The following is a 27,946-nucleotide window of genomic DNA, read 5'->3' as shown; positions in this document are numbered from 1 at the left end:
ATAGGATCCGATCGAGTGCAACAGTATGACACAAGTAACACCGAGCGGAGGCAACTAGAGCTGGATTTGATAGACGAGGCGCGAGCCAAAGCAACTGTCCGGCTAATGGCTTACCGGCAAAATGAAACAGAATTACAATAGGCGAGTGATTCCCAGGGCATTCCAGGTCGGCGACTTTGTATGAAAGAATGTGAAGCCGGTCGGCGATGTGAGCAAGTTGGAGGCGCCCTGGGCTGGGCCCTTCAAGGTCATTGAGAAGCTCCGATCGGACACCTATTGCCTCGAGGATGTAGACGGACGACAGTTAGAACGATCATGGAGCGCTAACCATCTTCAACCGTACCAAGCTGGGTGAAAGGTGCGCCAATGTAATTCATTATATGTACTCTCCATTTTCGGCTCCTTTTGAATGCAGGAATGAAATCAAAAAACAAAGCATGCGCCGAACGACCAGGCTCTATGAAAACCGTCGAGCGGCGATGTTAGACCCTAGAGTCGGACCGGCGACTATAAACCCCCTGGCCTGAAGACCGTCGAGTGGCGACGTTAAACTATAGAGTCGGACCGGCGACTATAAACCCTCCGGCCTAAAGACCGTCGAGCGACGACATTAAACTCTAGAGTCGGACCGACGACTATAAACCCTCGGGCCTGAGGACCGTTGAGTGGTGACGTTAAACTCTAGAGTCGGACCGGCGACTATAAACCCCCCGGTCCGAGGATCGTCGAGCGGCGACGTTAAACTCTAGAGTCGGACCGACGACTATAAACCCCCCTCGCCTGAAGACCGTCGAGCGACGACGTTAAACTCTAGAGTCGGACCGGCGACTATAAACCCCCCGGCCTGAAGACCGTCGAGCGGCGACGTTAAATGCCAGAGTCGGACCGACGGCTATAAACCCCCCGGCCTGAAAATCGTCGAGCGGCAACATTAAACGCCAAAGTCGAACGGCTACTATAAAACTCTGCCTTGGCATCGTTTCAATCTGACAGGTCCTACGGAAAAGATGGGGTCTTGTACTGGATTGTCGAGCAACGGCTCGGACATCAAAAGACGAGGCTCTCATGAGTTCAATAGCGATCAGGGGAACAGATAACTCGCTCGGATATACACAACGATAGAACAAGCAAACAGTGAAAGACCCAAAATTCATTAACTAAAATAGGTCGAACGACGAGTATATGCAGGGAAAGAGGCCGAACGACCAGTACATATCCACGACTTCACGCTAGATAATTAAAAATATCATCTGGAATCGTGGTAAGCAGCTCGGCATGGTCGCGGACGGGGATGGTGAAATCCTCAGGGAGCCGACCCTTTGTCTTCAGATAGTCAGCTGTGGCAGTGATGACCAACTCGAACGCATGGACGAGCCGAGCGCAAACTTTCTCAACAAATTTCTCCGAGCGGATAAAGTTCTGTTGCATGACAGTAAATCGACTAGGCTCGACCTCCTGATATTCTTTGAGGGCAGCTCGGGAAGCCTTCAGTGCGTCTTGAAAGGTCTTCAGGTCAACCTGGAGAGCGATCACCTCCGCCGAGCGGCCAGCCTTCTCGGCGGTAAATAGATCAGTCAACTCCTTGACCTTCAGCTTGAGCCTCGACATTCTTCGCCTCCAGGTCGGTGACGACCCTATTCTTCCTGGAGGTAGCCAAGTCTATCTTTTTGTCATAAGTCTTCACTTGGGCCTCGAGCCGATCCACCATAGTTTGCAGGCCCGAAGATTTGTGCTGCTCGACCTCCAGCAGTTTCTTGGTCTTGTCCAGATCCGCCTTCAGCTCGGGTAAGAGGGGCCCTGAGGGGGAGCCCCACCAGAAACTTTGAGTTTCTTGAACTCCTCTTCTAAAGACGCCAGGCGGTTGCATACCGCTATGCTCTCCACCCAGTACTGCAACCAGGTCATAAGGGAAAAAGTCAGTACCGAATGGAGAGGAAAAAATGAAGGTTACGGTAAGAGTTACCCTGGTGGCTTGTTGCAGATGGTTGTTGTCGAGCAGCCCCGGGGGCATCAGGGCAATACGCGCTCGAGCGTCCTCCCATACCTTCGCCAGCGGTCCCCGGATGGTTATTTGGTGCTTGGGGCTCATCGACCGTTCGGTCGCTTGCAGATATTTAGGTGGAGTATGACCTTGATCGTCCTGCGCCCGCCCGGTGCAGACTGAGTAGACGCTGAAGGGGCAGAGGACTGGCTGATCGGCTCGGAGCGAATGAGAGATCGCTTGCTTGTCCGTTGAGCAGGAGGAAGTGAGCTGAGAGGCTGAGCCGCGATGGGGTCGGAAGGCCAATCGCCTTGAGATGGGGTCCAGTCAGAAGATAGCGCTTCCATAGGCGCCGGAGCCAATAGAGGGGGATCGTCCATCTGCCCGGACAAATGTACGACTGAGGTGGCCGAGCGGGTGGGTGTGCCCGTTCGGCGGCGTTTGCGTCCAATCAATGGAAGTTCGTCACTGGAAGACCCCGCTTCCTCGGGCCGAGTGGTCGGTTGAGTACCCGAAGGAGCGGTCTCTCCTGCTGCCTCAGTAGTGGCGGTCCCGGTTCGAGCGACAGACGCATCGCCCGTCGTCTGCACCTCTTCGCTCTCATCTTCATGAGAGCCAACCGGGGTGATGCCGAGTCTCTCCGCTTCCTGCACTGTAGCCGCCTCTATCTCGGCAGCCTTGCGTTTTAGCATGTCGAGCACCACCGATTTCATCATGGTCGTAGCTGCAAGAAAGAGAAAAAAAATCAGTTAGACCCAAAGAAAAGAAGAGAAGGTTATTTCTTACCAGGGTCGTTCGGAAGTCGCGTTCGGATCGGGTTTAAGCCAAACAGATACAACATCCTTTCGGGCAACAACTTGTGGATGTCCAGCTTCAGCCCGGCCAACAAGTTAGCCGCGTGTAGAAAAGTGGACTCGGTCCTATACCTTTTCAGGTCGGGGGGAGGTGGCAGAGCAGTTTGCCATTGGGTTCAGAAAAGGTGGCGGCTCGGGAAAACTCAAAAAGAAAAAATAGTCCTTCCAGTGCTTGTTGGAGGTAGGCATTTTATCAAAGAAAACTAAGCCGATCCGAGATTGAAACAAGAAGGTGTCCTGCTCGGACTGCTTGGGATAGTAAAAATAATGAAAAATCTGAGGCTTAAGGGGGATGTTGTGCACCCGAAAGAGCACAACTACGCCACACAACAGCCTAAAGGAGTTAGGCACAAGCTGGCCGAGCGGAATGCGAAAGTAGTTGCACACTTCTATGATGAATGGGTGGATGGGAAACCTAAGGCCAGTTATGAATTGGTCGCGGAAGAAAGTAACAGTGCCGACCGGCGGGTCATAGGGTCGGTCAGATGGCTCGACCAGGGTAAGCTTGTGGTCGACAGGAATATCATAAGCATTAATCAGATTACAGACATCGCCCGAGTTAAACCGACTCTCCATGGCTTGGTACCAGAGGCTAGGAGAGAGGTCGAAAGAACTGACCATGATCGGAAAATGAAAACACAGAAGGTTCGGCGGAAAGATTGACGGAAAGAGAAACGAGAAAGGCGACACACGGGAAAGCAAAGAAGCAAATGCGAAAGCGCGCGAAGGGGATCAAAGAGCTTACAAAAGGAAACCTAGGAGGAGGATAGAGGATCGTCGAAACGTTGGGGGCCGAGGAAGACGATGGAGCACGCGGAGGTAGTAACGATGGAATAGAAGTCGGCACCGATGCTTTATAAACATAGGGCTCGGTCAACCTCAGCCGTCCGATCTAGGTCACAGGGATCGAAGTTGACATTCGACCGTTGAATTCAAACCACCGCCTGTCCCATCGGAGCTAACGCCCTCGCCGTACGATGACTGCGGTGGCGCCACGTGGTTACAGGGCGGCATTTAATGAACGCCATTATGCGAGCATGGGCGCATGCTCGACCTTAATGGCAGGGATTTGCACGAATTCCGAGGAGATCCTGAAGACGTCAGGGTTAATCGCCCTCGGGTCGATAAGGCACTCAGCGGCAAGCAAAACTTTTCAAGGCCCAGCGGGTAGGCCGCCGAGCGGTTGCCTGGAACCCTCACAGTGCCCGAACAGAGAAGCACTTACCTCAATGGCCGAGCGGTTGCTACACCACTAAACTAGTAGTCCAGTCAGTCGGGCTTTCAGTCTCCTTCGACTAGACTTGAGGGGAAGACACGTGATCCGGTGGTGAAGGAGGGGGCCCTGCCATACAGTGGTCAACGACACGTGGAAGTCAAAGTCAAGATGGGCAGGGCAATGTTCTGGCCGAGTGGGGAGGTCACCTCGCCGATCGGCCGTGATAGCCCCCAGTCCGGCACGAAGACAACTCGATCGCAGGTCGGGTTTCCGATGCTCAGGGGTCCTCGTATAAAAGAGTCGATGCGCCGAGCGACATATCCGCTTGACCGAGCTATTGAACAACTAAAGCTGCATGCCCGTCCGAGTACGCGACCGAGCGGCTCTCCCGCTCGGTCTAGTAACGGACAAGAGTCAGAAGAGGACAAAATGGACAGCTGGCGATATCCTTCTCGATACATGCACCGCCGACAGGCAGCATGGTTGACGACCAGACCAAATAAAAGATCGTACGGTGAAAGTTTCCACTGTCATGTCAGAGATATGCTCGGACGGTTGCGGTACGACATCATACGCATTTTTCTGACACGCCCATTTTGAGGTATGCTTGGGGGGGCGAGCACGCTTCGACAAACGTGCACTCACCTCCCTGGGATCCTATATAAGGACCCCTAGACTTCGATGGAGATATGCGATATCCTTCAATGTAGCTATAGTCTCGTTACTCTGTTTATACTTCATCTTGCCGTTGCCTGACTTGAGTGTCGGAGGATCGTCGCCGGGAACCCCTTCCCGGCCCGACTTTATTGCAAGTTTATCGGAAGTCCACATCATCTAGAAGGTCATCCGAGGACGACATAGAACGCCACATCCCCAACGTCTATCGATTCGATTCTTGAACAGGATCAATATCATTTTTATATAAGAAAAAACCTATACAAATGCATCTCATATCATCCATTTATCGTAGTAAAATTACAAATAACTACCCACTAATTTGACTAACCTGATACACCACGCAAGTTTACATACATATTAACACAATTACTTGAGATTTTTTCTTTTTTGTCACCATATATCATCCATTGCATTTCAATAACTGCTATAAAGTTCTCTGGATTTTAAGAATCTTATGAGTTCTCTGTAAACATCATCTTCTGCCTTCACACTTAGAATGAAGTCGATGTGTCCATAGTTGTCGATATATAGCAGCTCTGGCTTGGATTTCAACCCTGCGATAGTTCGTTCGACATCAGTAATATCGGCTAATGCATCATGACCTCCATATCCCATCCATATTGGCAAAGAGTCAGGGATGTCTGATAGATCGAATGAAGGAGGATGAACGCGGTGATAGTGCTTGAGGTTACCCCAATATCCATAGTCATATTTTGCAAAGGTGCCCTTTCGTATCACTGAAACGTATGCACATACATGTCAGCTGATAGTTCAATAACTACCGGTATCAACAGATCAAAGACTGAAAAGATATCCTCAATAAGGAGACGAAAAAGGAATAGATAATCGCTGAATAGTAGGGTAAGAAACTTACTTTGAAAAAGATGGTGTAGATTTTTAGTTGAAGATGGATGAGGTTCAAATTTCAAGTAATAGTCCATGCGGGACAAGTTGAAGCAGCAATTATCGCCTGCAAAATAGGAGAAGTTTAACCATTAACACGAAAAAGAGGACATCTCAAGTCATATCTTCATCGCCTTGTATTTGTATACAGTTCTTCCATAGCTTGAACAAATTGAACAAAACTGAGAACATAAAAGACCGCATTCTACAGGCAGTGGCATCGCCAAAATAACCTGGGGTTGTTTGACCCCTTTGAAAAGTTTGGTATAAATGGCAAAGAAATAGACTTTTGAACCCACTGTATTCCTATATTTGATATTATAAGTTGTAAGCCAAATGAGATATCTACAATGAACTTGCAAACCAACTATACATAGTTTAGAATTACTTATCGACGATGTATTCAAATACTTGATGCTGGAACAGAAAAGGTTGACTACAGCCACAATTTTCCAAGTTCTGCAACCAAAGAATTCGCACAATCTATATAATTCCTATTAGGCGCATAAATAAATTTGGCCTGGCCTCTCAAATGATCGAATAAAAAAAGCAAATGAGTCAGTGAATTTTCAGACATTTAAAAACGAATTGGATATATGATAAGTAGCTAACCTGTTATCGAAGCCAGCAAATTGTTGCAATCCATGTGACCATCACAAATTGAGTCCAATATCTGAATGCCCGTATCACTGTATGATATTTGTTCTCCATGACTAAGTATGATATGGTGAGACAACTTATTTTTCAATCCAAAATAATCCGGCAAATTAAACCGTACCTTCGGAAATTTAGTTCATGAATGCCCAAGCTCAGAAGCATCTACGATGGAGAAACAACAAAACAATTCAAATTCAATGCATCGGATGCTCCTCCCAAAACAACTCTGCATTCACAAAGGTTACCTGATCGAGATGAAGAGCTACTGCTCTAAGGACAAAAGTTGAAGTGATATGATCTAAATATGAAATAGGACAAAGAAGAGCAGCAGCGTCAACCATCTCAACAATATCTGGCATGGTGAAGGCAGCTAAACCCATAATAGTTCCCTGTCAATTGTAGAACAAAAGCAATTTACACAGATCATTAATTCTATCCTCAACCAATAAACATCGAAACATCCTAATGGAAGAAATAAATGGTTAATGGGATGAAACATGCCTGGGAATGGCCTACGTAGAAAATTTTGGAATTTGTAACAGAGTATACATAACTTATCATAGCTTGCAAGTCATACTGCGCCAATTCCTGCCAACTCCAATCCCAAAATGCCTGGAAAAAAATTAGTCAAAGGATTAAAGTTAGAAACTAAACTAGTACATAAAATATAAGGAACCAAAGATCAATTAGAAGAGCAAGTATGAAACACAAGAACTAACATTATGACCAAAATACACTGAAATAAAGAGTACAAGAAAACACAACTATGTATTCATAAGGTAATGAAATAAAAAGGCGAACCTTCTCATGAATAGATAATCTGGTATGATCATGGCTCCATCTTGTGCCGCGTACATTTCCAACCCAAACATCAAAACCATTATCTGCAAGGATGAAACCTAGTGACTGCTCAAATGAATTCGCGAACCATGTATCACCACCCTGTTCGCATGAGAAGACAAAAGAAAAGGAATATGAACATAATATGAACAATGTTCAAATTTGGGAGACAACCACATCATCAAACACACAGCAAATGAGAAACAGGTTGATAATAAATGTATGCAGCCAGAATAAAATGCTTTAACAACTGAGGAATCACAAAAAAAAATGATCCTCTGAGTTAATACCTGAAATAGGCCATGCTGGAGGAAAACCGAAGGATGAGGCATTCCTCCCAAAGTTTTTTTTCCATGTTGAACACGTTGAATAGACAAAAGATAACCGTCTTTAGTCTCAACCTGCAATTTTCACTTGTCCATCAACAGTTGGAGTTGTGTTTCAAAAAAACTGAAGAGAAGCTTTTTGTTTGCTGACCCATCAAGCTCAGTAATATCATCAAAAGAATCACCTAATTTTATGCTAACAAATTAGATGCACATAAGTAGAATGAAAAAAAAAACTAAAAACACAATAATGCTTTTCAGCTAACAAATCTGAAAAAGATCAACATAGGTGTAGCAGCCTTGTATATACTGATGTAATTCTTCAAGTAAATGCATGAGAGAAACACAGCAAACTGATTTGCCATCTCACTAAGCACAATATCAATAGCTAGAGGTATCAGCCAAAAGGATATTATCCAGTAAAACTGAGTTACTTGTATTTACGACCATGCAACCATTAAGCAACTTCAAGATAATTGATTCAATGATTACACAAGATATTAAGTAAAGACAAGATAGACAAAAAGAAATCTAGTTCAGTGGTTATCTAATACTCACAAATAAGACAAAACTCATATTTTGTAATCAAAGTACTCATAGATAATGAAATGGACCCAAATTACCAAGTTCTATAACAAACTGTATAAAAGCAATCATAGCCGTCCTTAAGGAGTTTGATGCATAGGATTACCAGAAAGTGACAATTTTCCAGTTAACCATGGTATCTCTCTTAGTGTACACACAAAATAAGACAAAACTCACATTTTTAATAGAAAATATTGATAGACAACAAAATGGACCACTTGCCAAATCTTAGATGTTTTAAAACCAACTTTATAAGGCAATCATAGTGGTTTGTATGGGGGAGCTTGATGCATAGGATTACAAGAATGCCACCACTTCCCAGTCCAGAATTATAAATAACCATTGTATCCCTCTCAATAAACATTTTTGCTGAGATATTTACACGATAATGTCGAATTTGGATAAAAACCCAATTTATTCTTTTTCACCCTTGTTTCTATTCCTTCCTCATCTTAGAAAAACCGTCTTACACTGACAATGTCTCAACTTTTCAATCTAAAATACTTCCCCAAAGTTAAAAGTGCCCCTAAGAAACAACCACTCTGTTCATTTTCATTTCCTTATATGTTTAAATATGAGTTCCTAAGATCCTTAAGTTTCTGACAGATATTGTCAGTGGCTCAATTCATACATTGAACTAAGCTTGGCGTGGGAGGAGAAGAAGGGCTGTTTGGAATCAGGTAATAGTCATTGTTCCCTGGTTATAGACAATGCAAGCAGAAGCATACAATCAATAACAGTTGCCTAAATATCAACAAAATATAATCAATCAAGTCTGCAAGCAGCCAAGCACTAATCCAGAGTTTTCTCAGTCCCCCAATCTGTGTGCGATGCTCAACAAATCCCATAACCCCCAGAATACTCGCACCATACTTTTTGTGAACAAGCAATTTTCGCAAAAGATCGGTCACCGAACAATCATCCTCCAACGAGTCGAGGTTTTCGCCAGTTATTAACAAATCAAAGAGCAAGAGAGATTCAGCACCGTGTGTTCAGAGCAGGGGTAGCCGGAAGGGCGGATGAGCGCAGCGCAGAGGCCATCGGTAGCGGGCGGCGGCGAGGTCCCGCCGAGGGTCGCCTCGAGTGAACAGCTGACCCTCCCGATGATGAAGAGAAGGAAAGGCAAGAGATTCGAGGCAGGAGACCGCGCTCTCTCCATGAGCAACCACCGTCGGCGGAGGACGACTCCCCCCAATCTCCCGTAGCCTTCTCGCGTGGATCGTGAACCGACGTCGTCGAGCCGATCCAGTCTCGGAGCTCGATGGACGATGGGCGTGGCAAATGGCTTCCTTCTAGTTCTCGCCGCATTTGATCGTGAACCGGAAGGATTGAACCGGACCGGTACGGTTAGTGGGACACGGCCCCCTGGTTCAATAATTGCGGCTTTCCTTCTCCTTCCTAACAAAATTGTAAAAACAAATATCTATAGCAAGAGGAGAAGGGGCGACGCGGTCTTGTGCACCACCACCAAATCACTGCGCCGATCCACTCTTCGCCAGGTTCGCTCTTCGATCCTTTGCTGCACCTTTCCTGCTCGATCTCACTCCAGATCTTGTCGCTGTTATATCGTATTTTGTTCCTATGATTGCCCGGTTCTTGGTCATGGATGTTTTGTGCAGACTTAGACTGTGATTTACTTGACATACATGTCACTTGGCTTCAGGATTTAGGCTACCTCTTGTTTTTTACTTGGTTTTAGTAGTAATTTTGGACCTAAATATGCTGCAGTCATACTCGTTTTTCTCTCGGTTCTTAGCTTTGTTGAGCCGTTTGATATCGAAGCGCAATAGGTCGTACATTACTGGAAGTTCGGAACGTTGTCCTTTTTTTTCTTTTGGAAAGTTTTACTATGAATAATTATTTTAGTTACGCAATCTCTTGTCACTTGCACTTCGCCGAAACTGCTTGTGGATATATGGGAGATGAGATTTTTTATGCAAAAATTTAGAGATTCTGAATGGGAGTTCTATTGGAACCAGGATTCGCAATCTGTAGATAGAATCACTATAGTTCCCATTTAGAATTAGCAGTCATTTTGATGCATTTTTTTTTATATCATGTTCCTGCTCCATTTACTCTTTGTTATTATTTCTTTTCACTAGTAAATATTAATGCATATGGTTCTGTTTGATTGCGAGTTGCATTCTACTGTTTCAGATATGTACTTGTATATTGTTGTTTAATAATGATAAGGCCTTTCATAGATACCATGTAGCTGTTTTAAATTGTAAATCTTTGCTTCCCAGTGGAATTGTTAGCGTCCTTTTGGCAAAGAATTGACTAAATGGCTGCTGGAAGAGGCATCAATCAGTTTCTGCGAAAGAGATTTCAGTTCCAATCTTCAGTAATTCTTCTTGACTTGTTCTATCTTTGTTGGTTTGCATCTCTAGTTCCATTTCTTGTTCATCTTTGGTACATGACACTCATTCTTTTGCGAGCTTTCAATAGAACACCAAAACAGTTTTATGGAATAACGACTTTGGTGGACTGGAGTTAGATCACCTGTCAATTTTCATATGCTGATAACCTTATAGATTGAAGTCACTGAAAGATTTTCAGTTGTCACCTCCCTCATTATGAAATACCTTCATTTAACCTTCGTTGTGGCCAGTGATATTCAATTGGTTATCTCTGCAGCATATGATCATTGTATGCTTATCTGACTGCATTTAGATAGAGTGGATTCTTCAGACTATATGGTTGACAGCACAAACTAGTTTTAGGATTATGTTTATACTGGCTTAGTTGAGGGTTATTAAATTTTGTTTCATTGAATCATGTGACTTGATGACAGCCACCTCTATAAGAAGAAATGATTCATGAGTATCACTTTTTTGTGTTCGCTAGTTTTGAAGTTAAACATGTTGACACGATAGTGATCAATGCTGTCTCTAATCTGCTTTGCTTGTGTTATTAATTTCATCTTTTGTGAATCTCTTGTTCATGATTAAGTGAATATTCCAACTTCCATCAAATATAATGATGTGATCTCCATTGATTTTCCTATTAGAAATTGCATATCTCTGTAGACTGGTGTATAAGGAAATACATTATTATGCTTTTTTTCCTTAATTTTTCATTTTATTGGTCAGCATTCAACAATTTTTGGTAGCTTTTGTGGTTGATTGCTACTTCACAAATTCACTGTGGCAATTGATCAAAAGTGGTGGTAGGCAGGGCCAATTAAATTGGTTTTCTTTTGTCTGTAGGTTGAGTCGGCCAGCTCAATTTATTTCCTGATTTGATCAATGTATTATTTTGAGAGAAAAAATACTTCTCAATAGAGAGTTCATCATTTTCATAATGAGCACACCTCAATTTTCTGTCATAGTCATAATCTGATTACCATTTCTGACCATGCTTTCAGTGGTTGCCTACTCGTTTTGGGGAATTTCCTACATGGATTATTTTCCCTTTCTAATTTGGCAGATATTACTGTCAAGTGAGAGATGGTATTGGAAGATTTGTCGTGTCATCTTAAATTACATATGAAATTGTACACTTGGCCTTTCTATAAAAAGCTTAATGTCTACTGCTGATGATTAACATCTGGGCATGTCTTGAAGGTTCTCTAATATCTACATTTCAAACTGGGGAGTCTCCCAGTCTTATTTTGCATAATGGGTAGACAACCTTTGTCAGCCTTCTAAAATGATCAGTACCAAAAGAGGAGTAGCCTTGTTTGAATTTCCGTTGTTATGATGGGCTGCTACAACTTCATATGTTGTACCATCTCTTTCTCTGAGCTACACCTGCAATCTCACTTGTGATCGTTGCCAACTGGGTTTGATTGTTGATTATTAGTAAATATCTGTGGTGATAAAATACCAGATTTATAAGTAACTAGTGAGAGATTGCACTTGAATTTTTTTTCTACATAATTGTATATTCTTAACTTGGACATCTTGTTCATTTGCTTTTTTCGTTTTATATTGTCTGAAGAAGCCGAGGTTCTCTGTGTATCTTTTTGGATTGAAAAGTAATGGTGTTTCAATTTGTTCCTTTGTATGCAGACTCCATCTTTCTTTTCAACATTAAAGCAGGATGCTGCTGCTGGTTCATCTAGCATGATGTCACTGAGGGCATTAGCGCTAATTGGAGCTAGTATTTCTGGTATTCTCAGCTTTGGTGCTATTACATCAGCAGATGAAGCAGAACATGGCTTGCCAGCGCCTAAGTATCCGTGGCCTCACAAAGGCATTCTTAGTTCTTATGACCATGCATCGTGAGTTGAACAATCTCAAATTTCACCTGTCGTGTTTTGCACTTTGTTTTCTTTTTCATAATGAGATCTTTCTCTGCTTATGTATGAAATAATTGATGCACTCTTTGAATCTGCTTATAGTTTGACGAATAAGAACTTTGAAGAGTTACATTTTAATATATTGGTGGAAGCTAGCAAATGCCATTTCATGCTCTATTCTTTGTCTATTTGGAGGATTTGTGATTGAGGAAAGGGGGATGGGAATGGAAAATTCCATCTATATTCCTCTTCAACTTCTCCATTCCAAGTTGGAAAGATGGTTGGCGGTGGTCCAACATAGGTTTGGTAGCAACTGGAAATTGTTTGACGATGATCTTGCTGGCGGTTTAATGATGCCCAGAGATGGTTTAGTGGCCTGTTGATGCATGGCTAATGGCCAGAGGGTATAATGATATTTATTGCTTCACTCTCTCTCCCCTTCCGATCTGTCGCATTTGAAAAAATCAGTTTTGGTCAAAAGGAGAGTGTGAGTGTTCCTTTATTTCCTTGTTTCATCAATTCACCCAAGTAAAAAATTCTCATTCTCCTATTGCCTCCACCTCCATTTTGGTTCCATACCATCCAAGTAAACACGGCCTTAATGATTAATTGTTTTTCTTTTGCGCCTTATGGTTTTAATATTCAACTACCTACAATCATCTTTGAAACAGAACCTAGCATTGATGCAATTTATCCATCTTATGCAAACAAAACCTGGTAGAAATTCTAGTACATCTTATATGATCCACTCATAATGAAATAAATGTTGGTTGCTACTCGGAATATCGTACTGGTTCCTGTACAAAAATTTTGTACAAGTCCCGAACATTTCCTAATAACCTATTGTGTTCTTTAGAAATTAAATTTGGAATCGCAAACAGAACTTAACATTATTGATTCCAAATTCAACTTATCTGTTCCTAGAGGTTTTGACTTGGATCGCAAATGATGCTTAACATTATTGATCCAAATACATCCATGTTACAAAGTTGATTAAATATTTATTTCAAAGATCGGCTTCCAGGTTAAACATGGTGAGACACTAGACCTTCTTGGGTATGTGATCATCCACCACTTCCTAGACAAAGTCTTTCAATGAAATTCAATATTTAATCTTCTTATAGTAACCCTAGGTTTAACCATTAAGAACAATCGAATCACAAGATCGAAAAACAAAAGAAACACAAAATCGAAACATAAATTCGATTGCCTAGAATCGTTAGCCTCTTGTGTTTGGTAATTCAAAATCCGTACAAAGAAAACTAGTATGATGCGGAACAAGACAATTAGTTATACCTTTTTTTGTTAACAAAAGCCTCTTGATCTTCTATTGTATTCCTCTCCTTCTCTTGGACGTTGTATTCCTTGCTTTCAAGTTTCGGCCACCACCACAATGCTCCAAGGGATGCTAGAAAACAATGTCTCCTTTCTCTACTTCTTCACCTCCAAGCAACCGACCACCAAGAGCTCCACAAGAGATGATACCGCCGGCCATAAAGAAGAAGAGAAAGAGAAGAGGAAGGGCCGACCACCAAGGATGGAAGAGAGAAACAATAGAATAGGTTGTGTGTCTCATGAAGGCACCCCCTCCTTCTCTTTTATAATCCTTGGTGAATCCAAAAAAAGGAAAGTTTTATAACAAAAAATAAAACTTCCTTTTATTCCTCTCTATGGCCGGCCACACCATGTTTAAACAAACAAGGAAAGATTTTAAACAAAAATTAAAATCTTTCTTTTAAAAATCCCTTTTGTGGTTAGCTATAAAAGGAATGTTTTATCAATTAAAATCTTTCTCTTTTAAATCCTTTTATGGATATCTATAAAAGATAAGATTTAAAAATAAAACTCCTTTTATATCATGGTTACAAAAAAGGAAAGTTTTCTTAAAAATTAAAATCTTTCTCTTAATATTATAGATATCTACAAATAAGGAAAGATATCTAATCTCTCTTTTAATCCTTTGTAGAAAATCTATAAAAGGAAAGATCTTAAAATTAAAAACTCTCTTTTAAAACCATGTGGATAAAAATATAAAAGGAAAGATTTTATCAAAATTTTATTTTTAATAAAATCCCTCTTCCCTTTCACACTTGGCCGACCCCTTGCTTGGGCACCAAGCAAGGCTTGGCCGGCCCTAGCCTTAACTCCAAGCTTGGCTTAGCCGACCCCTTGCTTGGGCTCCAAGCAAGGATAGGGGTCGGCCCCTAGCATGGGCTAAGAGGCTAGGCTTTCGGTGGATATAAGACTTTATATAAGAGGCTACAATAGGGATCGAGAGGAAGAATTGGTTATGGTCTCCCTATGAACTTGAGCTTCCCGTGTTCGCCCCAAACACCCAACTCAAGTTCATCAATAATAACTCATACCACTTGATCCCGTCCGAATCGCCGAACCAAAGGACGCTGGGCACGTGGCGCACTCCTAGTCGAGGGTGTAGGCCTCCGTCTGGTCGCACGAATCTCCGGCGAACCTGCACAGAAGTCGGGCCGGGAAGGGGTTCCCGGCGGCGACCCTCCGACGCTCAAGTCGTGGCAAAAGCTTCTAGAATGCGTACCTCCGGCGAAGTAAGAGGCTCTTTATATAGAGCGGTGAAAGAACTAATGCACGTCCACCGAGGCGCATACGTGTCCGCAGCCCATACCTCGGTATGTACCTGTCAGAGAGCTTACCTGACACCATACTGCTACAGTTCAATCACGTCTTCGATGGGACAACATAACACTTTGTTGTCAGACTTAGAGTATGACCTAGCCATAGGACTTGACGGCTGTCAGAAGTTCCTATCCTTCATCCACCGCCCGGCCAGGATGTCCGTCCGGACGGCCGACGCGAAGAGCGTCGTCCGGACGGCCGACGCGAATAGCGTCGTCCGGACGGCTTTAATTCCCTGCGCCGGCCGGCCGGAGCGCCCATATGTCCTGCCTTCTCTTAGGCCTTCCGCTCGGTCATTATTTACTATTTCATTGAGCGTCGGAACCCCGACCCCTGTCAGGGCGTCTTTCACTATCAGACGTTTACGGGCAGGCCGATCGGCCTGCCCTTTTTTCATGCGTCCGGTCGGCTCACCCTTCTTCGACGGACCACCTGGCTCTCTGACCTCCACGTGGCATTGACCCCTTGTTAGGGGGTCCCGGGCTCTTACCACCGGATCACTTGCCTCCCCCTCGAGTCTAGTCGAAGGAGGCGAAGTCCGACTGACTGGACTGCCGATCTGACTGAGCAATGATTGTTGCATTGGGCCGCTCGGCCAGGCATAAGGATGCTCATCCGTTCGGCGGTATCTTGCCCATGCCTTGTGTTTTCTTGGAATCCATGTCCGATGCTCTCCCCTACTACCCATCACGTGCGCTGCGCACGGTAAGGGGAGCTCATTAAATGCAGCCAATATCCTGCTGACACGTGGCGATCGTGCGTTTGTCAGCGTATGGCGGTGGCGTCACTTCCGATGGGACAGCCGCCGTTTGAAATGAACGACTGGATGATGACCTCGTTATCAACGACCTGGATCGGACGGCGGAGGTTGCTCCCGGGCGGCGATATAAAGCCCACGACTCCGTTTCCGCCGCATTGTTGCTTCCTCCTCCTCCGGCGCTCCTCTGCCCGTTTTTTTCTCCGGCGACCTTGCCCCTCAACTCTTCGGCAACCCTAGGCCCCTGTCGATCATCTTTCTTGCTCGTAAGACCCTCTTTCTCGTTCCCAACGTTTTCTTCTTGCTGTTAATCGTTTCCTTCAGTCGGTTTTCCTCCATTCCTTGCTTGAACCTTCCCCTTTTGTCCCGCATTCCTGTCTTTCGATCATGACTAGTACTTCGCAGTCAACCGGCGGTGCTCCGGGTCTTTGGTATTCGACCATGGAAAGTCGTTTTGACGAGGAGGACGCGTTGCGTCTCGCTCGGACTTACGACATTCCTTCCGACCACCAAATAGTATTAGCCACACCAGCCGATCGGCCTCATGAACCGCCGATCGGCACAGTTATTTTTTTCCGAGACCAATTTCTGCCGGACTACGCTTCCTACCCCATGAATTTTTCCTGCAAGTCTACAATTACTTCCGCATTCCGCTCGGCTAGGTAGTTCCCAACTCTATCAGGCTGCTGAGCGGAGTAATAGTTTTGTTCAAACTGAACGACATCCCCTTAGACCCAAAAATTTTCCACTACTTCTACTATCCCAAGCAGGTCGAGTGGGGAACTTTTGTTTTTCAATCTAGGATAGGTTTCGTCCTCTTCGACGGCATGCCAAGCTCAACAAACATTGGAAGGAGCATTTTTCTATATCGTTTCCCAAGCAACCAACTTTCGTACCAAGTGGCAGACGGCGATGTCATGCAACCGGAGCTCAGCAAATTTAGAGGCGACGCTACTTACCTTCACGCAATTTAACGGTTGGTCGGTCACATCATATCGATGTCATTTGCTCCTTCCGGAGTAATGCATATTTGGCTTGTCCTCTGCACCCGAGCCGATCCGCCTGTGAGTAAGTTCTCTTATCTTCCCGTTTGTTTTGTTCTAACTGATTTATTTTTTGCTTCTGCAGCTGAAGTCATGTGGCGCGCCAAGGCGACTGAGAAGCTCAAGTTGAAAGCCGCTCAGATTGAGGCGATGACGAACAAAGAGGTCGCCGAGCGGGGCCTTGGTGATCCGACCGGCGAAGCAAGTGAGGGGACTCAGAATGCCCCTGAAGCCGTAGCAGCTACTGCCTCCCTCGAGGAGGCAGCGGGTGACACCGAACCTCCTACCCAAGCCGAGGTGGAGAGCCGTTCGGCCGACGATGTTCCGCTAGTCACTCGGAAGCGCCGCCGACCGGAATCTGTGTCTGCCTCCACTCCACTTGATGAGCCACCGCCCGAGCGGGGCACGGATGCTCCGATGTTGTCCGGGACGGTTTCCCTCGAGAGTACTCCGACCCCACATGGCCCTCTGAGGTGCCGCCATCCAGCCCTTCTAGAACTCTGCGCCGTATCAGGCGTTTGGGCGACCTTCCCTCCTCGTCCACCGGTAAGGCCGATGCCTCTCAGAGCGAGCCGAGCGGCTCGAATTTAATTAAGACCGTTCTGCGCCTCCCCTCAGAGGCATACATGGCTGTTGCTGATCGGCCAGTGGTCCCCGAGCAGCAGATCACCTTGACGGGCCCTCTTGCAAAAGCTTGGCGCCGCATAAAAGTGATGACTCCTGGGCAGCTCGGCGACAGCAACCTCCAACAGGCCACCGGGGTATGCTCTTCTTCTTTATTCGTGTAGTTGAATTAAGTTTTTAACCTATTCACCTTTGCTCGTAGAACTGGGTGGAGCAGATTGCCATTAGCAATCGGTTGGCCGAGCTGGAGGACGAACTGAGAAAACTTAAAGCCGCCGGGGACAACCAACAATCGACGGCCGCTCTGGAGAAGGCCAAAAAATCACTGGAAGCCGAACGGAAAAGGGCTTCCGATCTGGCGAGCAAGGTCGTTCCGATGATCAAGCAACGAGATAAGGAGATCAAGACGGCGACCACCCGGAAGCTCCAGGCCATCGATGATATGGACCGGATGAAGGTGGAGATCCGAGGGCTGGAGCAACGCATCAAGGATCTGGATGCTCTGCTGGCTACCGAGAAGGAGAGCCGCTCGGCCGATCTCCAAAGATTTGATGGAGACTTGAAGGATCTCTAGGCCGCTGACGCTGCCCACGCCGCTCCAAAGAATATCAAGAGGGGAGTCGCTCGACGGTGAGGAAGGCGTATCTCGCCTAAGATTTCGAGAGAAGTTTACTGACAAGATATCCTCACTTTGAAGAAGCGATCAGGCGGCGTGGATTACACAAGACCAAGGGCCACCCGCCGTGCCATCCCCTCGAGGACCTCGCGGCCGTGATGGGCGCCATCCCACTCTTTTTGACTTTGACGCGTGATAAGCGTTTTTACGTGTATGAACTTTTGTATTCCAAATTGCTCGCCCAACTTTTTAGTTCACCGATGTATAATAGATAATCTCTTACTTCCTTCAACTTCGTTTGGCAAGAAATTTTTCTCGTCCACGACCAAGTGTTCTTTAAAACTCTTCCGCTCGGCACCACGCTCGGCACCAAGCTCTACCCGACAAGTCGATTGTTTTAATGTCTTTTATCATGCGATGAGCAGCCGCTCGGCGTTCTATCGGCCGCTCGGCGTTTACACGCTAATATCTTTAACTTTTTTGCTCTGTGCCTTACCCCCAAAGGGGTTTTCCGTACACATTAGATAAGCGAGCCGCTCAGCCGTATGTTGGTCTTAACGACCGGTGTCGTTGATCGTGTCATGTGAATGGCTATCCGCCGGACGCTTATAGACGCCTCATCTCGATAGTTAACGCCTCGACGGTCTTCCGCCGGACGTTTATAGGCCGCCTCTCGATATTTAACGTTGGTGTTCGATTGTCTTCCGCTCGGACGTTTATAGACACCGGCTCGTCTCGATATTTAACGCCTGAGCTCGACGGCTTCCGCCGGACGCTTTATAACGCCGCCTCTCGATATTTAACGCCGAGCTCGACGGCCTTCGCCGGACGTTTATGACGCCGCCTGCCTCGATAGTTAACGTGGAGCTCGACGACCTTCCGCTCGGACGCTTATAGACGCCGGCATCTCGATATTTAACGCCTGAGCTCGACGGCCTTCCGACGCTTATGACGCCGCTCGTCTCGATATTTAACGCGTCGAGCTCGGCGGTCTTCCGCCGAACGCTTTATAAACGCCGGCTCGTCTCGATATTTAACGCCGGAGCTCGGCGGCCTTCCGCTCGGACGTTTATAGACGCCGGCTCGATATTTAACGTCGGAGCTCGACGGTCTTCCGCTGGACGTTTATAGACGCCGCCTCTCGATATTTAACGTCGAGCTCGACGGTCTTCCGCCGGACGCTTATAGACGCCGCCTGCCTCGATATTTAACGCCGAGCTCGACGGCTTCCGCTGACGCGTTTATGACGGCTCGTCTCGATATTTAACGCCGGAGCTCGACGGTCTTCCGCCTGACGCTTTATGACGCCTCGCCTCGATATTTAACGCCTCGAGCTCGGCGGCCTTCCGCCGGACGCTTATGACGCCTGGCTCGTCTCGATATTTAACGTCGAGCTCGACGGTCTTCCGCCGGACGCGTTTATAGACGCCTCGCTCTCGATATTTAACGCCTGAGCTCGACGGTCTTCCGCCCGGGCGCTTATAGCCTCGCCTCTCGATATTTAACGCCGGAGCTCGACGGTCTTCCGCTTCGGACGTTTATAGACGCGGCTCGCCTCGATATTTAACGCCTCGAGCTCGGCGGTTTCCAGTGTTAATTTTGATCGCCGATCGCGAATCCATCGCCATCCTTTGCATTAATTTTGCTTCCTGCATTACAAGGACATGGGCGACTAACATATACAAAAATGATTTACATTCGTGCACCTTTCACCCCGCTCGATAAGGCTGGAGATGATTCGCACTCCACGGTCGATCCAGCTGCCGCCCGTCTTCAACCTCCAAATAATATGCTCCCGATCGGAGCTTCTCAATAACCTTGAAGGGGCCTGCCCAGGGAGCTTCTAACTTGCCGACATTGCCGACCGGCTTGACTTTCTTCCAGACAAGATCGCCGACCTGGAATGATCTGAGGATTACACGGCGGTTGTAATTTTGCTTCATACGCTGCCGGTACGCCATCAGCCGAACGGACGTCTTGGCTCGCTCCTCGTCAACCAAATCCAGCTCCATGTTCCTCCGTTCGGCGTTGCCATCATCATAACTCTGAATCCGGACGGACTCGACGTCGACTTCAACCGGAATAACTGTCTCGCCACCATACACCAAATGGAATGGTGTGACGTCCGTCCCTTCCTTCGGAGTCGTCCGGATGGCCCACAAGACGCCCGGCACTTCATCCGGCCAACTTCCTCCTAAATGGTCGAGCCGAGCGCGCAGAATACGAAGAATTTCCCGATTGGCTACTTCGGCTTGACCGTTGCTTTGGGGATAAGCCACGGACGTGAAGTGTTGCTCGATGCCGTAGCTCTTGCACCAATCCTCCAGCACCTTCCCTGTGAATTGCCGTCCGTTGTCGGAAATCAGTCGGCGAGGGATGCCGAACCGACAAATGATGTGTTGCCATATGAACTTTTTGACCATTTGTTCGGTGATCCTGGCTAGCGGCTCGGCCTCCACCCACTTGGAAAAATAATCTACCGCCACTAGTAGAAATTTCCGCTGTCCGGTCGCCATAAGAAATGGACCAACGATATCCATTCCCCACTGGTCGAACGGATACGAGACTGTAGATGCCTTCATTTCCTCTGCCGGTCGATGGTTGAAGTTATGGTACTTCTGGCATGAAAGGCACGTCGACACGGTCCGAGCGGCGTCTGCTTGTAAAGTCGGCCAAAAGTACCCGGCCAGGAGGATCTTCTTGGCCAACGATCGTCCGCCCGGATGCCCTCCGCAGGATCCTTGATGTACTTCTTGGAGGATGTAAGCCGAGTCCTCCGGGCTCACGCATTTCAACAACGGGCGTGAGAAAGCCTTTTTGTAAAGCTGATCGTCGATGAGTGTGAACCGACCGGCTCTTCTCCTTAGCAGCTGAGCTTCATACTCATTGGATGGTGTGACGCCCGAGCGGAGGAACTCTATGATGAGTGTTCTCCAGTCGTTCGGAATCGTGAGGCCTGCCATCCGGTCGACATGCGCCACCAACAATACTTTTTCAATTGGCTGCTGAATGGCGACCGGCGTTATCGAGCTCGCGAGTTTGGCTAACTCATCAGCTGCTTGATTTTCTGCTCTGGGTATCTTCTGGACAGTAACTTCTCTAAAATCAGCTTTGAGCTTCTCGAAGGCTTCAGCGTAGAGCTTGAGCCGAGCACTATTGATTTCGAAGGTACCAGAGAGCTGCTGAGCGGCTAACTGCGAATCCGAGTGAAGTGTTACCCGACCGGCTCCCACATGCCGAGCTGCCTGCAAGCCAGCTATGAGGGCCTCATACTCTGCTTCATTGTTGGTAGCTTTATAATCCAGCCGGACGGATAAGGCATCTTCTCTTCTTGAGGGGAGAGTAACAATATTCCAATCCCGCTTCCGAGCCGAGTGGACGACCCATCCACATATATTCTCCACATAGCTTCCGGCTCTGGCCTTTGCACCTCAGTCATAGCGCTTTGATCGCCGAGCGGGCTGGTATTGATATCAAATTCACTTAACTCCGTCGTCCGTTTGATGAGCCGTCCGGATGCCTCCGGGTTTAGTACTGCCACCGAGCGGACTATTGGTTTCGACAATGATGGTATCGCGAAAATATGGACGGAAAGCGTAGCGGCGAGGACCAGAGCGAAGGCTAGCTTTTCGAGCCCAGTGTAGATCAGCATCTTTAAAATGTGATGAGGAAATACACAGGCTCTTCTCCACTCGCCTCACTAAAGCCGAGCCGATTGCATGCTCGGTTGAAGACAAGTACATGTACGATGGCTCGCCTGCATCGGCTTGGCAACACGGAGAGAGTTGGTATGCCTTTAAATTTTGAACGCGGTCGCATTCTTCGTCCGTGAAATTTCAGTAGCCTTGCAAGATCTTGAAAAGCAGGAGGTCCGATCGGCGGTTTTGAGATGAACACAGGAGGCGGTGATCCGACCGGCCAAACGCACTTCCTTGTATTTCTTGGGCGGCGTATCTTATAGAGCTTTCACCTTGCTGGGTTGCTTGATTCCCCGCTCGGTCACTATGTACCTGAGCCTCCTTTTGCTCGACAGGCACTGGGGATTTAGCTTGACTCCGTATTTGCGCGCTCGGAAGGTTTCTTCCATATCCTTGAAGAGATCGGCCGCTCGGACGGACTTAATGAGAATGTCGTCCACATAAACTTCTAGATTCCGTCCGCTCTCTGAATACTTTATTCATCAAGCGATGATATGTGGCCCCCGCATTCTTCGAACGACATCACATTATAGCAATAAGTGCCGTCGGCCGAAGGTGACTTTTCTTGATCTTCAGGCGGCAAGACCTATCGAGCTTTCCTGCCAAGTGTTAGTCATCAAATTACCGTAGAGTCCACCGGTGATCTATCCAGAGGATAAAAATCTTCTGAAGCTTTGTTGAGATCCCGAAAGTCTATGCACACTCTCCACTTGTTTGGCTGGAGACTAATACTACGTTAGCCAACCACTGAACCGTGCACCTCAGCGTGGCCGGCCTCAGAAGTTTTTCCACCTCCGCTCGGATGATGGAATCTCGCCTAAACAAGTCCCTTTTCTTTGCTTTCTTGGCCGTGCGTCCGGTCCGGACATGTAGCTCAGGTCGCGCTTATGCTCGCAAAATTCGGGCAGCTCATGTGTAACCGAAGACATCATGATTTCTTCGGAGGCATTGGATCAGTTCTCCTTTCTGCTTCTCCTCCAGATCGGACGCTATAAAGGTCGTGGCCTCCGATCGGGTTGGGTGAATCTGCACTTCCTCTTTTTTTTCATAAACTAAAGAGGGTGACTTTTCGGTGATGGCATTTACCTCGATCCGGGGCGCCTTCCGAGCGGAATTGGCCTCTGCTCGGACCATCTCGATGTAGCATCGCCAAGCTGCTAGTTGATCTCCCCGTACTTCTCCCACTTTGTCCTCCACGGGGAACTTGATCTTCTGGTGGAAGGTTGAGACGACCGCTCGGAATTCGCTGAGCGCCGGTCGTCCCAAAATGACATTGTAGGAAGAGGGAGAGTCGACCACCACGAAGTTTGTTGTTCTTGTCCTCCTGAGCGGCTCTTCTCCCAGCGAGGTAGCCAGTCGAATCTGTCCGACCGGCTGAACTTCATTACCCGTAAACCCGTAGAGCGGGGTTGTCATGGGCAACAGCTCGGCTCGATCAATTTGCAGCTGATCGAACGCCTTCTTGAATATGATGTTGACTGAGCTCCCTGTGTCAACAAATACGCGGTGAATAGTGTAATTGACTATTACCGCTTTGATGAGCAGAGCATCGTCATGGGGTACTTCAACTCAGTCCCCGGGCCCGAAACTAATTTCGGGTCCTTCCGCTCGTTCTTGGCTACAGCCGACCGCAGAATCTGCCGGACGCTCGCCTTTCTAGCTCGGTTGGAGTCTCCTCGGTCGACCGCCAAGAATAACGTTGATCTCACCTCGGAAGTATTGCTTCTATTTTCCTCTTCTCGAGCGGATGGTCGAGACCGCTTCTCCTGGGCCTGGCGATTCTCCTTCCTTGGGGAACGACGCCGACGGAGTCTGTTCTTGCTGCGCCTATCATTCGCGTCCGATCGGCGTCATGAGTTCTCCGTTGCTGTCGACCGAGGGAGACCGTAGTCCCGTTCAGGCGCAGGATGAGCCACGAAGGGAAGACTTCGACAATCCCTTGTGTTGTGCGTATCCGTCCGGTGGAAGGAGCAAAACATCGGGGTCCATTTCTTCTTTGGCTTGGGCCGGGCGGTGGCTACCTCTTGTACGTGGGGCCTGGTATGGGGGGATCGGATTGCTTCGGCTCTGGGTCCTCTGGGTGGTTGATGTGTGGCGTGTGGTTTCCGCTCGGCTGGAGGAGCCCGCTCGGCTGGAGTTTCCTTTTTCCTTGCCGCTTGCGCTTCTTCCACGTTGATGTATTCGTTCGCCCGGTGTAGCATGTGATCATAGTCTCGGGGTGGCTTTCGGATGAGCGATCGGAAGAAATCCCCATCCACTAGGCCTTGTGTGAAGGCATTCATCATGGTTTCCGAGGTGGCCGTTGGAATGTCCATAGCCACTTGGTTGAACCGCTGGATGTAAGCTCGAAGCGATTCACGGGCTTCTTGCTTGATGGCGAACAGGCTCACGCTCGTTTTTTGATAGCGCCGACTACTTGCAAAATGATGGAGGAAGGCCGTTCGGAAGTCCTTGAAACTTGTAATGGATCCGTCCGGCAGCCTCCGGAACCACCGTTGAGCCGATCCCGAGAGAGTGGTAAGAAAAACTCGGCACTTTACTCCATCTGTGTATTGATGGAGAGTGGCTGTGTTATCGAACTTACCCAGATAATCATCCGGGTCGGCTGTCCCATTGTACTCGCCGATCGTCGGGGGCACGTAGTGCTTGGGCAGAGGGTCTTGTAGAATAGCCTCCGAAAATTGGCGATTGATCCGCTCGGGAGAGGCGTCCGCTCGGGGGGCTTTCCCTTTTCTGTTGTCTCGTCTCGGTATTTCATCCGAAGATGATCCCCGTTCTCGATTAGTTGCTACGGCTTCAGGAGTGCGGAAGAGAGCCCGATGGAATGGTACTTGGTGGTGCTTCGCTCGCCACCGAACGATGTTGCTTGTTGCTCCTACCGCCGCTTGCTGGCTCCACGAGCTTGGCCTCATCTCGATCGGAGCGTCAAGTTCCTCGTTCGAGAGCGTCACCGTGTTGTCGTCCGCCTCGTCCGGTTGCCGATCGGATCGCAGGCGTTCCCGACGGCGCCAAATCGATCTGTCCGAATCGCCGAACCAGGACCGGGCGTGGCGCACTCTGAGTCGGTGTAGGCCTCGTCAGTCGCACGAATCTCCGTGGCTGCGAAGTCGGGCGGAAGGGTTCCGTGGCGACCGGCCTTCAGTCGGTAAGGCAGGCAATGAGTGACTCCAAGCTTCTAGAATCGTACCTCCGCCAAGTAAGAGGCTCTTTATATGAGCGGTGAAAGAACTAATGCACGCCCACCGAGGCGATACGTGTCCGCATGCCCCATACCTCGGTATGTACTCCGAGAGCTTACGACACCATCCGCTACTGAATCACGTCTTGATGGACAACATAACACCTTGTTGTCGGACTTAAGTATGCTTAGCCATAGGACTTGACGGTCGAAGATGTTCTATCCTTCATCCACCGCCGGGATGTACATCGACGGCCGACGCGAAGAGCGTCGTCCGGACGGCTTTAATTCCCTGCGCCGGCCCGCTGGAGCGCCCATTATGTCCTGCCTTCTCTTAGGCCTTCCGCTCGGTCATTATTTACTATTTCATTGAGCGTCGGAACCCCGACCCTGTCAGGGCGTCTTTCACTATCAGACGTTTACGGGCAGGCCGATCGGCCTGCCCTTTTTTCATGCGTCTGGTCGGCTCACTCTTCTTCGACGGACCACCTGGCCCTCTGACCTCCACGTGGCATTGACCCCTCGTTAGGGGGTCCCGGGCTTTTACCACCGGATCACCACTAAAGAGCTATTATTGAACTACCGCATCAATCCCAAATTACATTTTGGGCTCCTTATTATGAGTGTGTTACTCTCCCTGTGTTTAAGATATCAAATGTCCATTAATTAAATGAGTTACTAACACTCACATAATTAACGTCTAATTCCAAGAGTAGTACCACTCAACCTTATTGTCATGTCGGACTAAGTCCACCTGCAGGGTTTACATGACAATCCTTATGAGCTCCTCTTGGGGGCATCATCAACTTAGATCACTAGGACACAGTTTCCTTCTATGATTAACAACACACACTATAAATAATATTATTTCTCAACTTATCGGGCCTATTGATTTATCGAGCTAAATCTCATCCACTGATAAATTAAAGAAATAAATACTAAATATATGTGCTTGTTATTATATCGGGATTAAGAGCACACACTTCCATAATAACAGAAGTCTTGTTCTTTTATGCAGTCAGTATAAAAAGAAACTACCTCAAATGGTCTTGCTCAATGCACTCAAAGTGTACTAGTGTAATTTTATAGTTAAGATAAACTAATACCAAATTACACTACGACTATTCCAATGGTTTGTTCCTATCCATCTTAGTCGTGAGCTACTATTTATAACTTATAAGGAACTGAAAACATGATCTTCTGTGTGTGACACCACACACTATGTTATCTACAATATAAATTAATTGAACAACTACACTTAGCATATAAATGTAGACATTTGATCAATGTGATTCTTTATTTCAAAATAAATGTTTACAAAAAGCTAGGCTTGTAGTATACACTCTAAAAATAAATTAATAATTACAATCAGGATTCGCCGTGGTCATCAAGTTTATCAGCAAGTTTGTGCTTCTTGCCATTCAATGTCTCTTGTTTCGTATCGAGATCTTGTGGGCGTGGCCTACACAGAAGAAGAGACAAAGGCAATGGCAGCTGAGATTGAGGTGGTTGACGGTCCTAATGATGAAGGAGAAATGTTTACTCGCCCTGGTAAATTAAGTGACCGCTTCCCGCAGCCATATCCAAATGAACAAGCAGCCAGATTTGTAAATGGAGGGGCATATCCTCCGGACCTTAGCCTGATCACCAAGGTAAAGTGCTTTGTCGAATTTGATCACCTTCTATTGAGGTTTTTTACCTCTACTTGTCTCTTTGCCAGGCACGACACAATGGCCAAAACTATGTGTTTGCTCTTCTTACTGGTTACCGTGATCCTCCAGCTGGTGTTGCGGTAAGGTTACAATAATTGCTCAATACAACTTCTAGGATGCAACAATGCACAGTTCATATATGATTTTCATGTCTAAATAATCAACAAACTTAGGACCTGACTTTAGTATATTCAATATCCCATGGTCCTTGTGCTTATCATGGATCTCGGGTTTCTTCATTGTATTTGATGACATCGTAATTGGAAATGTAGATTCGAGATGGGCTGCATTATAATCCATACTTCCCAGGTGGTGCAATAGCTATGCCCCAAATGCTCATCGATGGTGCTGTAGAATATGAAGATGGTACTCCTGCCACTGAATCCCAGGTAATATTTTTCAAAAGTTTCGGTCGATATTCTCCAGCTTTGACCTTTGCTTCTAATGTAAATCTTCTGTTGCTTGTTTTTATTCCAGATGGGAAAGGATGTTGTTACCTTCTTATCTTGGGCAGCAGAGCCAGAAATGGAAGAGAGAAAGCTGGTAATGGTTCTTTATACTAGTAACTATGAAGATCGATGACTAGGGGATAACAATTCGGTAGAAATTGATATTCCGAGTTCATTTTTATAACTAAACACATGAATAGTTATTCCATAATCAAACCCACCATGAAGAACACAGGATTTCTAGTTCCATCCACTTCTACCCAAGCTTCCTTTAGTTCTGTTGTATTAAATACTTGCTGATGTTTATTTTCCGACGCAAAAGCTTCAAGGATAATTTAGCGAAATGCCTTGAAAAATTAAGTTTCACTTCACTCACATGATCGGATCTTCTAATTCCCAAGAATTCGCTTCTATTACAGAATCGGATTTTGTTTTTTCCTTCTATAGTTTGATTCCAAGCAAAAGTGTTTTGTTGTTGCAGATGGGGTTCAAATGGATTTTCGTACTGTCACTTGCTCTTCTCCAAGCCGCCTATTATCGACGTTTGAAGTGGTCGGTCTTCAAGTCGCGAAAACTAGTGGTGGATGCTGTCAACTAATCTGCTTGTTTTAGTTGGAACAGCTTCCATTTGAGGACCAAATCGCAATAATGAGTGATGCAATGTTGTCAAACTACATCACAACCTGTTTTCTACACTTTTTTTTTAAATAATAATTTGGTGTTTTTTTAAGCTAAGGCTTAAAATTTATATAGCACTTCTACTAGTCTATGCCCCCCCTACTGTTATTGATTTTCTAAGTTTATCTAGGTTTGAATTTAACTTATTTTTTCTCTTTTTTTTGCAGTTCGAATCATGTTGCGAGCATGTTTGATCGGCAAGTGCAAGCTCGTGAATGCAGAGATCAACGTTACGGCCGTGGCTGAGTTAGAAAGC

General features: G+C 46.6%; 2 protein-coding genes across 4 annotated transcripts; one reads left to right on the top strand and one right to left on the bottom strand.

The window, feature by feature from the left end:
• Window positions 1-4,985: 4,985 nt before the first annotated feature.
• Window positions 4,986-9,313, bottom strand: LOC122052702 (triacylglycerol lipase 1-like). 2 transcript variants are annotated; one of them, XM_042614374.1, is made up of 9 exons: window positions 9,026-9,313; window positions 7,420-7,530; window positions 7,091-7,231; window positions 6,791-6,901; window positions 6,535-6,678; window positions 6,411-6,451; window positions 6,245-6,321; window positions 5,604-5,699; window positions 4,986-5,466 (listed from the first exon to the last, which is right to left on the bottom strand). In XM_042614374.1, the coding sequence occupies exons 1-9, from the start codon at window positions 9,197-9,199 to the stop codon at window positions 5,144-5,146; spliced, it is 1,218 nt and encodes a 405-aa protein (XP_042470308.1). In that variant the 5' UTR covers window positions 9,200-9,313; the 3' UTR covers window positions 4,986-5,143. The 2 variants fall into 2 exon arrangements, with proteins under 2 accessions (XP_042470308.1, XP_042470309.1); XM_042614375.1 differs by having other exon boundaries at window positions 7,420-7,640; window positions 9,026-9,161.
• Window positions 9,314-9,441: 128 nt separating this feature from the next.
• On the top strand, window positions 9,442-27,742 carry LOC122052701 (cytochrome c1-2, heme protein, mitochondrial-like). 2 transcript variants are annotated; one of them, XM_042614372.1, is made up of 8 exons: window positions 9,442-9,539; window positions 10,287-10,384; window positions 12,054-12,265; window positions 26,224-26,503; window positions 26,572-26,643; window positions 26,836-26,952; window positions 27,041-27,106; window positions 27,494-27,742. In XM_042614372.1, the coding sequence occupies exons 2-8, from the start codon at window positions 10,325-10,327 to the stop codon at window positions 27,608-27,610; spliced, it is 924 nt and encodes a 307-aa protein (XP_042470306.1). In that variant the 5' UTR covers window positions 9,442-9,539; window positions 10,287-10,324; the 3' UTR covers window positions 27,611-27,742. The 2 variants fall into 2 exon arrangements, with proteins under 2 accessions (XP_042470306.1, XP_042470307.1); XM_042614373.1 differs by lacking the exon at window positions 10,287-10,384 and having other exon boundaries at window positions 9,456-9,539.
• Window positions 27,743-27,946: the final 204 nt, after the last annotated feature.

The sequence above is a fragment of the Zingiber officinale genome, chromosome 3A (assembly GCF_018446385.1).
Source record: "Zingiber officinale cultivar Zhangliang chromosome 3A, Zo_v1.1, whole genome shotgun sequence".
In the NCBI taxonomy this organism is placed as follows: domain Eukaryota; kingdom Viridiplantae; phylum Streptophyta; class Magnoliopsida; order Zingiberales; family Zingiberaceae; genus Zingiber; species Zingiber officinale.
This window is presented reverse-complemented; position numbering and strand designations above follow the sequence as displayed.